Genomic DNA, 12,102 nt, shown 5'->3' on the forward strand with positions numbered 1-12,102 from the left:
CGTGTGCGTGCATGTGCACGCCACCCACGCGTGTGCGCGCCTGCAGCTGCACCTGCCCGGACAGGCGTGTATCCCCAGGCGTGCACGCCCGCGCGTGCCCCCGCGCGTGCGCACGCGTGTATCCCCCCAGCGCGCGCGTGCGCCCCACGCGGAGCAGCGGACGCGCGCGGGCCCTTTAAGGCGCGGGCGGGGCCGTGGCGCGCGGCTGCGCGCGCGTGCGCGCAGGAGGAGCGCGGCCGCCCCCCCCTCCCCTCGGCGCGGAGGCCGTCGCGCCCGGATGACGTCACGCCATGGCCGCCCTGCGCCGCCGCGAGTAGAGGCCCCGGCCCGTCCCGGCCCGTCCCGCGCCCCGCGCCGGAGCCGCTCCCTCGCCGCCGCCCGCCCCCGCCCCGGCCCCCTCCCCGGCGCAGGCCTCGCCCCCCCCCGCCCGCCCGCCCAGGTGAGCCGCTGCCCGCACGGCCGCGCTCCGCGGGCGCCGGCCGCGGCCTAGCGCCCGGGATGGGGGGGCGGGCCCGGGCGCCGGGGAAGCGGGGGAGGGGCGGCCCCGGGGGGCGCCGGGGAGGGGGCGGCCCCGGGCGAGAGGGGGCTGGGGGGCGGCCCCGGAGGGGCTGGCGGGGGGCGGCCCCCGGGGGGGAGCGTTGGGGAGGGGCGCAGCTTCCGCGGGGAGGGGTTGGGGGGACCCAGTGGGGAGGTCCTGGGAAGGGGGGGGCAGCCCAGGTTGGGATGGGGTTTGGGGCAGAGCCCAGGTGGGGATGGGCTTGGGGGGTCAGCACAGGTCAGTGGTGCTGGGGAAGGGTGGGGGGCAGCAGCAGCAGCTATGGGGAGTGATGGGGGGTAGCCCCAGTTGGAGGGGGGATTGCTGGGAAGGGTGCTGTGGGGGGGGGTAGCCTTAATTTGCAGGAGGATTGTGGGGGGTGCTGAGGGGATGCAGCTTCCCCTTGGGGTGGGTTTTAGAGAAAGGAGCAGCCTCACCTGGGGGAGGGGGGTAGCTTGGCCTCAGGAGGGTAGTGAGGGGGCAGCCTGGCCCCCAGGGGCACAGGGAGGGCTGACCGCTCCACTCCCTGGGCAGGTGGGAGCAGGGATAGCTCCAGGAGCCTCGTCCCAGGGCTGCAGCAGGAGGACCTCAGTCTGGCCGGAGGCCCTGTGAGGTAAGGGAGGCCCCGGGGCACTGGGGGCAAGGGGCTGGAGGAGGGCTGGGGCGCTGTGGAGGCGCTTGCCGTGCGCTCGGTGCCTGCTGTGGTGGGCTGTGCGTCGGGAGCAGCCTCGCTGGCTGCTGTGGGATGGGACGGTCGCGCTGCCCTGTCCCTGGGCTGGCAGGGTGGTGGGCGCCCTGTGCGCCCCCCTGATCCTGTTGGGCTCACCTGTGCAGCGAAGGAGCAGGTGTAAAGCACGCTCTGCTCACTTTTGCAAGTGTTACAAAATGTAGCTGTTGCAGGTGGTTTAAATTCTTTGGGTGTTCAGCAGTGCTCTCTCTTCTCCGGAGCTGTCCTTCTGGGATACACTCTAACAATTTTACCTTTTACTGCCATCAGTAATTCAGCTTTTCTGACCCAACCATTAACAGCGCTGTTTTGGCCATAGCAAAGAGTCTTCAAGGTGTGAATTCTTTCTCCTGATCTTCTTAAGGTTTGTCTAGATTAAGCAAAGAGGTCAAGAGGTCTCCTCCTAATCAAGTCAGCTCTTTGAAAGCCATCTCATCCAACGTTCAGAGTGGAGTTAGACTCCCGAGCGTGATTATTTATGAATCCTACAGAATACAAGAACAGTTGTACTTATTTTGTATCATGGGGCTGAGGCTGTAGTAATTCAGAACTAATGTTTATCAGTGTAGAGCTGCAGGAAGAGTGAGGCATGTCCTAGTAACAGGAAAATGCATTACGCTGTGAAAACAAACTTCAGCTATTTACAGCCTCATTTCTGTTCGAGTTTCAGTGTCTGCCTGACACACAGTAGTGACTAGCACTAGTGTGGTGTTTGGTGTTAACATTCTGGATCAGAGCTCTGTAAGCTCTTCTTTAGAAAAATAAATAAACTTGCTGAAAATGGCTGTCACCAAGTAGTTTTCTTGAATTAGTACTGAAAGGCAGCTTAGTTTTCTGCATTAAAAGCTTTCCTGACAGCTGCTAGGTATTTGAAGTTTGCTATGCATCTTCAAAGTCAGCGCTTCTCTAAGGATGGCAGATAGGTATGTATTTTATTTTAATTAACCCTGTTAACAGTCCTAGTTTCATTCAGAACAAAGAACTGGGTGCTCCGCTTTTGTTCTACACCTCTTTTTGGTTTTACATGATGCTCCTTTCCTAGATCGTGATGTGTTTTATTTCCTTCTTTTCCTGTTGTTGCTGCTCTTCCCTGTTTTCCCCATTGTGATTCCCTCCATTCATTTCTGGTTTGCTTCTGTTTTCCACTTATCTGTCACACAAATATTTTTGTGCTGTGTTTCTTTTTTAGCCTGTCCTGTGAGCCCTATTTCCCATTCTTTCTCCTCAAACCCACTCATTCTTCACCCATCCTTGTGGCTTGACTTAGGCCATGCTGTAGAATTTCTTTCTTGCCTGCATAAATGCCTGGCCTTTATGCATCTCATTAATTGTAAATGTTTTGATCTTGCATCGAGCCATGTTTAGCTACTAGAAAGGAGAAAAAACACTTTCTACTACCCCAAAGGCTAATGCCTGAAACAGAGGCCTCCTTTCCATCTTGCCAGCAGCTTTGAAAGGTGCTGCCATTTCCTTGCTTCTTTCCTGGCGTCTGTCTCGAGGTGTCTGTCCCGCAGCCCCTGTGGAGCTCTGAGCTGTCTGCTCTGGGGGGGGGGGGGGGTCCGGCACGTGGCTATGGACTTTGTTCTTGCCATCTGACTGACAGTTTGTAGGGTTTCAAGGTTGAAGCCAATGACAGCTCTGTCAAGCTCCAGCTTTCTGTAGAGTACTTGGTGCTTTCCTGCTGCCAGAGGTGCTGGAGTTGTCCGAGACGCTGGTTTCCACACTACTACATCCAAGGTGCATCCTTTGTTCACTTGGAAAAAGCCTTTTTTGGCACCATGGAGGCTCTACCTTGGAGGGAGGAATTTAGAGAATGGAAATAATGCTTGCCGAGATTATTTTTCCTTGGTGGTTTCAAATCCTGTCTTAACTGACAGCTTTATTCTATAGATGGTATGATAGGTTAGAGTAAGCCGCCTTGTTGAGGTTAGATGGCAGCAAGCTAGTCTGTCCAGTAGTAGTTCCAGTTAATCTGCTGCCTCTCTTCAGCGGCAAGTCAATTAGATGTAGGCAAAGCTTAACTTTGTTGGCTTAATTAAAGACGCTGCTTAAACTTTTAATGAGTTCTAATTGAAAACAGCACAGAGGAGTAGGAAACAGACCTCGAGCTTCCTGCCAGTAATAGACACTGTCAAGAGCTGCAGATCCAGAATGCAAGTCAGTGAAACACTGCACTGAGTTAGAGCAGCACAGGAGGCACGTGCATGATCACAGACTGAAACTTAATTGGCACGTCTTCCTTCCAGTGCTATATCCTTTGATACTGTTAATTTAACAGAGAATAGAAGTTGGGCTTGATCTTGAAAATAGACCTGAAGCTAAGAATTCCAGCACTCTGACTTGTCCACCTCTTGCCTTGGGCAAATCGCTTAACAAAAGTGTAAGGTTAGAAATACTATGTAAAATGTACCCTTGGATTACCTAGCAATATTTGAGATTAATTTTAAAAAGCAGCTTACCTAGCAAAGGGCTTTTTTCTTACTGCACTTAGTTTTGTGGCAAGGCTTCTTGGGCTTAATACTGTATTTTAAGTTAAAAGAAGTCTTGGTTATTGTTGAACTTTGGAAAAAGCATATTATAATGTGGCTGAAGCTGATGAATTTAAATTCTCTTAAGATCTTGTCAACATACAGCACCCTTTTACCTGTCTGTAAGGTGCAGATGGGGGAAATCTGTGTAATTTTAAATGTCTTACGTGGAAGATAGAGAAAGACAGGCCCCCTTTATTGTTGCATGTGATTCCTCGCGAGTGAAGAGAGCCACGTGAGCTGCTAATTCAGAGGGAGCGTTTTTTGTCCACCATGTACAAGCCATGAAACACTGACAGATTTAAGGATTAGTTAATGTTTCATTCTCTAATGTAAAAAATGTCAGAACTAAGGTGGTCTGTGAAACTTCAGTACTGCCTCCTATTGAGTATGTGTTTTGTAACTAAAAGCCTCTCTTTTCCACAGGCCCTGACGGTGCGTGTGGAAATGGGCCTGCCTTGGAGATAATCAGGGCTGTGTACGGAGTAGGGGTGCTGTTTGCTGACTGAGTGAGGATGCTGTGTGCTGGACACGTGCCTCTTTGCCAAAAGTTTGTGTGCATGTAAGGAATGAGACAAGGGACCACTGGAAGAAAGGGTGGTTTTGTGACTAAGGAAGCTGCAGACCATGGCAGCTGAATGTCCCCTAGGATGCTAGGCTGTACCTGCTTTTTTCATTCTGTTCCTAGGTGATGCTAGGCATGTCCTTTTCCATCCTTTCTGGAGACCTGGTGAAGAGAGGGCCAAATTTAGGTTTGGAAAAACTGCCCAGTGGTCTTGGCTGTAGCTGATTGCAGTAGGGTTCTGCCTAGGTTGTTGGGCATGATACAAAAGTCTCACTACTGAAAAACAAGTTTAAAAGTTCAGGGCCTCTTGCGTTGGGGTTTTCTTCACTTTGCCTGGCTGTATTCTTTTATTTATGCTGGATTGTCTAATACCGCTAGATCACAGCGCTGGCAGGGACATCGCAAGCCAGCAGAGACTGAGTGGGGGCAGAAGGAGCCAGAAGGAGCAACTGAAGGGAAAGTCCTGCTCAACCTGCGTGATATCTGTGGGGGTAGCAAGCGCAGCCTGGTTCACGCTTGGAATCTGAGAGGATGGCATGTGCTCGCCGCATATGGAGCGGCTGGAAAGTTTAGCTGCCAAATCCTCGATTCTCTGCTGAGAACACATGAACTGCTTTTAAGGAGCTTTCAACTTGACGAGACATGCACAAGTGCTTTTAGAGACAGAGAAACAATGTTAGCTGAAAGCAAACCCCACTGATATATTTGCTCCAAAGCCTCTCAATGAGAAGGCTGTAGCAACTTGTTTAGCCTGGCAAAGTGAGTGTTTTGTAAACCTCGTCTGGAGTGCTTTAGTGACCTACTCGAAACTAGTCTATTTCAGACACATGAAAAATTAAAATTTGATGCATTTCGAACAATCAAAGTGAGTTTTGTAATAATGGGTGTCAGGCAGCTTTGATCAAAGTTGATTTTGCTTGAACTACCTATAATTTTAAAGATACTTTTGAAGAGAAAACACTGCTAGTGAGAAGTGTTATTATATAGCTGGTTAACTGCCCCATCATTCTAAGTGGAAAGTCAAATATTTGTATTTGTAAATTAGTAGTTATTTTTGTTTTTATAACTGGTTTTGAAAACAAATTGGTAAGAAATTGGCTTGACTTTATAGCACAAAAATTCCAAGCTTGTACTGGGCTTTTATGATGAAGGATGAAACCTGCAGATTTCTGCTCTGCTGCTCAACCCAGTATTACTCAAATAAAATACTTCCATGTAGTCTTTTTCCTTAGCTGCTTCTGGTATTTGTCTGTATGTGTGACTGTATGTAAAGGAGTGCGGAAAGCAAAAAGCCTTTTAGGATTCCAGAGATACAGGATCAACGGTGTTTTGCAGATGATTCTGAGACAGAGCTTGGGAGTTGTACTTAAAAATTGAAGCTAAACTTGCTGCCTTGGAAAGAACAAAATCCACTGGAGCTCTCGAGGAAGCTCTCGTGACTATAGCAAGTAGTCTGGCATTTCATCAAGTTCTTAGTATGTTACTCTTGGCTTTCAGAAAACTTAGTTATTCCTTTTTTTCATAAATGAGTAACTACAAGTAATGCCGATTAGGTCAGTGACGAGGCATTCTCCCATCTCCGATCATGCTGCTGCAATGTTAGTGTTGGATGTAAGCTTGTGGTTGTGTTACACCTTCACTTGCTTTCCCTCTGGGCTCCTAGCCTGCATGGGGACCGCACAGAGCTAGGGAATGGTTGGAGGACATGTCACCATCTTTATCTCACCCATTACAGGAGGAGCTGCTGTGACAGTGAATTAATGAGAGTCTAGCCAAAACTTTGGATCACTGCTTAAGAGCAGCATCTTGTCATCATGAAGCAGAAACTGTATCTATTCCTGTTACATGATTAGTTTGATAGTTTTCTTTTAATTTTCATTTTCCATTCTTTTTCCTGCTTCTAGTTTTACTTTTGCATGTGGTGTGCCTGCTTTGGGGTGCTTCCATGCTATCGCAAATGTGAAGATTGAAACACAGTTCTGGTTCTTTGGTCTTGGAGAGGGTTTTCTTGCGTACTAGTGAACTTGGAGCCATGGCTGTGGAGACTGGCTGAACTGTGGTTCTTCACGGAGGTCGTGCGGTGTAGGAAGCCATAGCATAAGCACCTTCTGTGCGTTGCTTTAGGGCCTGCAGAGACAGAGGCACCAGAGGATGATGTAAAACCCTTTGCCAAAGGGAAGCTTGCTTTTACTTCTGAATCCAGGGAAATAAGCACCAAAAATGGACTGCCTGAATTTTGGGAACTTTTTTCAATTGGGCTGTCATTTATTGCATTTCTCGTCATTTGTGCTGATAGAAATTAATAGGAGATTATTATAACTGACCGACAAGCCGGATTTCTATAATAGCTTTAATAGCTGCCAATGAAGGTAAATGTTTTATACTTATCAACTTAGCTGGTGATGAAAATGCATTCATATTCATTTTCCCCCATCCCTTTCAAGGGCATTTTGTCAGATGCAGAACGGGATCTAGTTTGCTTAAAAGCTTTTGCTTTGGTGTTGCTTATTTGTAAGAAATCGGAAAACAAATTTCCTGAACACATCTGTACTTGACAGCTTTTATATTTCTACTGACCTCTTAAGGCTGACCTTTCAGATATAATATGCTAAGTTGTTGTACATGCACTCAAAGTGCAACTTCTCAGGCACTTAGACAATTAAAACTGCTGTCATAAAATTGCTCTTACAGTCTGTAACAATTTGTGCAGGCATTTCTGGACTCAGCATCAACTTTTATGTGCTGTATAAGAATACAATTTGTTTCGGATTACATCCTGTTTAACTGCCCAGAGCTGCTATCACCAAGAGGCAATTGCAGTCTTTTTTTATTTGGCTTTAACTTCTCAGCAATATTCACAACTCTGGTTGCAGAGCCAACTTGGCTCAAATGTGCTAAGAACACAAAAGTAGCCAGTAGGAAGCTCAAAATGTGGCCCTTCTGATCCTGAGGACTCCGTGACATGTTTAGATCCTCCCCACACTTATTAATTAGCTAATATTTGTGCAGCATTTTGAAGCAGAGCAGAATTGTTGGCTACCAGTATTTATATATACTTGTACTGCTTTGGGGAATGTCTTTTTTTTCTTTTTTGAGAAATGTTCTTAGCTCCTTTTCTGCAAACTGTCTGTAGTATGACGAGCAGCATTTCCTTTAGTGACTTTCATCTTGAGAGTCTGCTACAAATACTAACTAATAATGTCTTTGCTATGGCGAAGGCAAAAGATGTTATCTCAGTGATGACAGTACATCTGGCAAAGTACAAGACATAAATACAACAGTCCCAGTCCTGGAAAGTTTATACAACAGATGAGTAGCGTGGATAATAAAGTTGTAATGCCTTCCTGATATCCAGTCGAGTGCTCTTAACACACAGGAGAGGTTCTGCATGTTCCCTGTACTTGTCATCCTGTCATATTTCAGTACTGAGATCCCCAATTCTGTAATTTCCAAAATGTTTCGGGTTTCAAATCTGAAAAGACTTGAATTTGCTTTGGTAGTATTTACATTGCACGGCAATCTGTTTGAGTGCTGTGACTTAGTGTGCCTTCTGTCTGTTTGTTATTGCTATTTTTATGGTAATGGCAACCTTTTTTTATGTGGAACCAGTCAGAGGAGCATAGCAGAGAAGAGTGAGGGAGTTTGGTCAGGAAAGGTTTAAATAGTGCAGAACTGGCTAGTGGTAATAACTTTTATTTCACAAAAGGCTCCTGAATATGTTTAAAGAAGCTATCGATATCTCGTAGTATTTCTTCTCTGAAGGCCTTAAAAATAGGGGGTGAAAATCTGGCAATTTATGCAATGTTTTTGTTGCACCAGTAGTGAATGAGCTCTTGGAGAGACTGTAACTAGGAGTGGCTGAAGTACAGCATGATACATCTTCACATGAAGAAATCCTGTTGATTTGTAAGCCCATGACTTTTCTTTAGCCTTAAATACACTTCTTTAAGCCTTGAGTTGGTCTTCTCTTTAGCTTTCCACCTCTAGCTGATGCCTGCCCAAGCTTGTTACTGTTCAAAGCCTTTCTTTTTTTTTTCCTCTGTTTTTGTTTTTCCTTTTTCTTTTCTTTTGAGGAGGAAGCATATATATTCCAATGGTGATTTTAATTTAGTCCTTTGGAAAGGTGCCATCTTGAGAGAAGCTGATGCCTCTGTTTAACTGTTCCGCTGGTACAATACAGAGAACTACAGTATGTGCTTTTCTGCTGTGTTAGCTGCCTCCGTGTTGGAAGACCTGCCTAAACACCATTCGCAGCCTCGGGCTCTTCCGAGGCAGCCAAATGCTCCGGGTTACCTGCTGAGGGGAGTAAGGAAGGAGTTGCAAAAGCGTCTTGTTTGTAGAGCTAAGGACATGGTACAACTATAGACCACAGCCAAAGGGCAAGCATTTTTAATCACCAGCAGCCTTTGTCTAGATGTGAACCAGTAATCATACTATCAAGAGACATATCTCCTCCACTTTCTTGGGTCAGACAGCCCTGGTATAAATCATTTTTTTCTTCTCTGGAGTAAAATAATTAGATGTATGAATTTTTTTTGTATTTTTTTATATGAAGGATATCTTTTATCTTTATATATGAAGGGTAGCACACTTCTATCTATTCTGGTATAATATTGGAATAAATTTTTTAAGCAGTTTAAGCTCTATATTTTCTGTATTTTCTTCTTGATGATACTACGATAAACCACATTCATGAGTTCACGCAATTTTTTCTTCTTTCAGGGATAAAATGCAAGCGTACGGATTCTGTAACAAATGAAGTGAGCCTTTCTTAATTTCCCAGCTTGTTCCCTGTAACGATTGTTGTTTTTCACCCCTGCAGACTATTGGGTACTGATGGATGTTTCCGACAGCCCTGAGCGAAACCCGTGCTCTCCTGAGGAGGACCAGCAGCTTTCCGATGACGAAATCCTGAAGGAGAGTGGTTCGGATCGGGACCTTGATGGAGAGGGTGGGCAAGGCAGTGTTTTGGAAGAGGAGGAAGAGGATGCAGCCAGGGGACTGAGTCAGGGTGAAGAGGAGAACCACTCGGATGAAGAGGACCGCTTAAGCGAAAGCAAGTCTCAGGACTCTGACAACAATGAGCAGAGTGGGGAGCTGAAGAGCCCTCCACCTCACAAAGGAGAGGAGGAAGACCGGACAAATGACCTTGGTGATGAAGCATCCTCTGTCACTCGGGAGCTAGATGAGCATGAATTGGACTATGATGAGGAAGTTCCTGAGGAGCCTAGTGCTGCTGCTGCAGAGGAGGATGCTGAGAAAGCTGGAGGTGAGGATGATGAGGAAGAGGAGAAAGGAGATGATGCCCACGAAGACGAGAAAAAATCCAGCAGTAAAAGTGATGATGAGAAGGATGGCCAGGATCCCCTCAAGGAGAAGAAGAAAGAAGAAGACGATGGAGAAATCGATGATGGTGAAATTGATGTAAGTAGGACGTCGCCTAAGGTGGGCAGAGTTCTACAGGGAGAGATCTTCTGTCCTGTCCTTATGTTTCAGAATTATTTGGCTCTTAGACTGCCATGCCTTTTTTCTTCTCTAACATGAATCTGTGTAGATAAGGCACTTTTTTGGAGGTAAGACCATATTATGTATCAGATTTAGTGGTTAAGGTATCTGTTGCCACATACTGTAGAAAAATTTTCTGTGCCAAATGTTGTCAGAACAATCAGAAGTAAACTTTGTTCCTAGCAAGTATAAAAGGGCTCTAGTGCCTTTAAGCAGCTCTTCTGCCTTGGGTCTCAAAGGACTTTTGGATGATGCTGACAGCAAATTACTTAGCCATGGACTAGGCATTCATAAAGTCTCTTTTCAGTTTAGCTTGGGAGGCTGGTACTGCAGAGTGGCTGCCATATTTGAGATGTCAGGAGTAGGAGGGGAAACCCATGGGCCTAAATTGTTCTGTTCTAGCAGCATCTGGGAGCATGGAGGAGGGACAGGTTGCAGTGCATAGCCTGTAAAGTGCATAACCAGCCAGAACTACCCTGCTCATGGTCTGGGTAACCTGTTCGGTGATGCGCAGTCCCAGTAGCTGCTCTTCCAAGGTTTAGAACAAATGTAGGTGTTCAGAAAAAACAAAACCTGATTCTAATCGCAATAGTGATTAGGGCAAATGGCACTTATTTATCCTTGTATGTCTTCCGGCAAGAAGCACTGCAGTACAGCAGTTGTATTCAATACAGCTTAGTATTAGTTCCCTCTTACAGGCAGAAGGGAGCAAGACAAAGTGACTTTAGTAGTAGAGTGGAATCTCTCCTGTAGGGTCATCACCTGCTTGAGACCATACTTAAGTCTGAATAGCAGGACTGCGAAGCACTACTAAAAAGTTGCTGGTTGTTAGGGTTCTTCATTTTCTGTGAGATAACCCAGACCACCTGGCTGGCTCTGCTCCTTGCTGTCCATGCCAAAAATGCTCCTGCAGAGCTAGACTAGGCTGGGGCAGTATTGTGAGCACATCCTGATGGGCGTGAGAGGAAGCAATGGGTTGTGGATAGGATCGCTGGAAGCATTTCTGAGCCAAGGAATGGAAGGTTAAGATTTGGCAAATGAGATTGCCTTCCAGTCCTGCTGAGGGAGAAGAAGCTAACTGTAGAATAGTGGCCTATTTCAATCTGCATTTGAGCCCAGGCAAAAATTACTACATCTTCTTTCGTGTAGGTTGTCTGGCAGATGGGCTTGTTTCAGTAGCAGAGAGCAGGGTCCCCATGATCTGGAGTTAGCTTGGAAGAGAACTAGCACGTTGCTGTCCAGCTGGCCTTGGGCTCAGAAAGCTTGAGGGGTGATGTGGAATCCAGCTCGCGGGGGCCTTGCTGGAGAAGCCCTCCTGCCTTATTGATTTGAAGAGTGGCGTATTCCAGCATACACATAGATGTTAGGTTTCTTGGTTATCCTAAGGCCAGAACAGAGCCATCTGCTCCCTAATCAGCTATTCTCTGACAAAGAAATGAAGAAGTGGTGGTTTGTCTTTTTTTTTTTTTTTTAACCTCTAATGGTGCTTAGACAAGTTCTGTCATTTAAAAAAGGTGAGGTGATTTTTCTTCTTCCTGTCCATTCTGGTAGGCGATCTGGTTAAACATGATGTGTCTTTGAAACGTTTTGTATATTCCTGATTCAGTTGGAAGAAGGAGTTTCTGCAGGTTTAGGAGACTCCAGGCAGTTAAAAAAAAAAGAAAAAACTTTCTGGAGTTCTGACTCTTTAGCTACTTCTCGATTAAAATATGAATGCTTTCCTTTAGAGTCTAAGGCATTCTTAGGAGCGCTCTGCTCACAAAGCACGAGATGAATCTGTACTTTGATTTTTCATACATTAACTCATAACAGGATTCCCAGCTGCCTGATTCCAAGGAGACCTCACAGAAATAAATACTTTGCCTTTTGTTCAAGTACGACATTTGCAAAGACTTCACACAGTTCTTTTGAAAAAAGCTGAGTTGAGCTGGTTATACCATTCACATTTCATTGAATGCCAGACTCAGCTTTTAGGGAAACTGTTAATTCTCTGCATTTTATTCTGCTTTCAGACGTCTATCTTTATTTGGGGGTGGGTGGGTGGGTGCAAAACTTAATTTGAATATATGTGTAGTGTTTAAAATGAGTTCTTGTTCAGGAGAGCCCTCCTTGTATTGCCCTCAAAGGAATGTAGTAGAAGAGGTTGTTAAACCATGTCTCTGTAGTTCCTTTGTTTATCTAGAGCCAAGTGATGGTTTTTGCTCAATTCCAGCTGCTAAACTGATCAAAGTACAGAAAACTT

General features: G+C 46.1%; 1 protein-coding gene across 6 annotated transcripts in view; it reads left to right on the forward strand.

Annotated features, from left to right (window-relative positions):
- Window positions 1-322: 322 nt before the first annotated feature.
- The window catches only part of ZC3H18 (zinc finger CCCH-type containing 18), a 49,907-nt gene continuing 38,127 nt past the window's right edge, over window positions 323-12,102 (forward strand). For all 6 annotated transcript variants that reach the window (XM_064519800.1, XM_064519801.1, XM_064519802.1 and 3 more), the window contains exons 1-3: window positions 323-439; window positions 1,070-1,148; window positions 9,178-9,779. In XM_064519800.1, coding sequence (XP_064375870.1) covers window positions 9,192-9,779 — 588 coding nt within the window. In that variant the 5' untranslated portion in view covers window positions 323-439; window positions 1,070-1,148; window positions 9,178-9,191. The remainder of the gene's footprint in view (window positions 440-1,069; window positions 1,149-9,177; window positions 9,780-12,102) is intronic.

This window comes from Dromaius novaehollandiae, chromosome 13 (assembly GCF_036370855.1).
Source record: "Dromaius novaehollandiae isolate bDroNov1 chromosome 13, bDroNov1.hap1, whole genome shotgun sequence".
Classification (NCBI taxonomy): Eukaryota; Metazoa; Chordata; class Aves; order Casuariiformes; family Dromaiidae; genus Dromaius; species Dromaius novaehollandiae.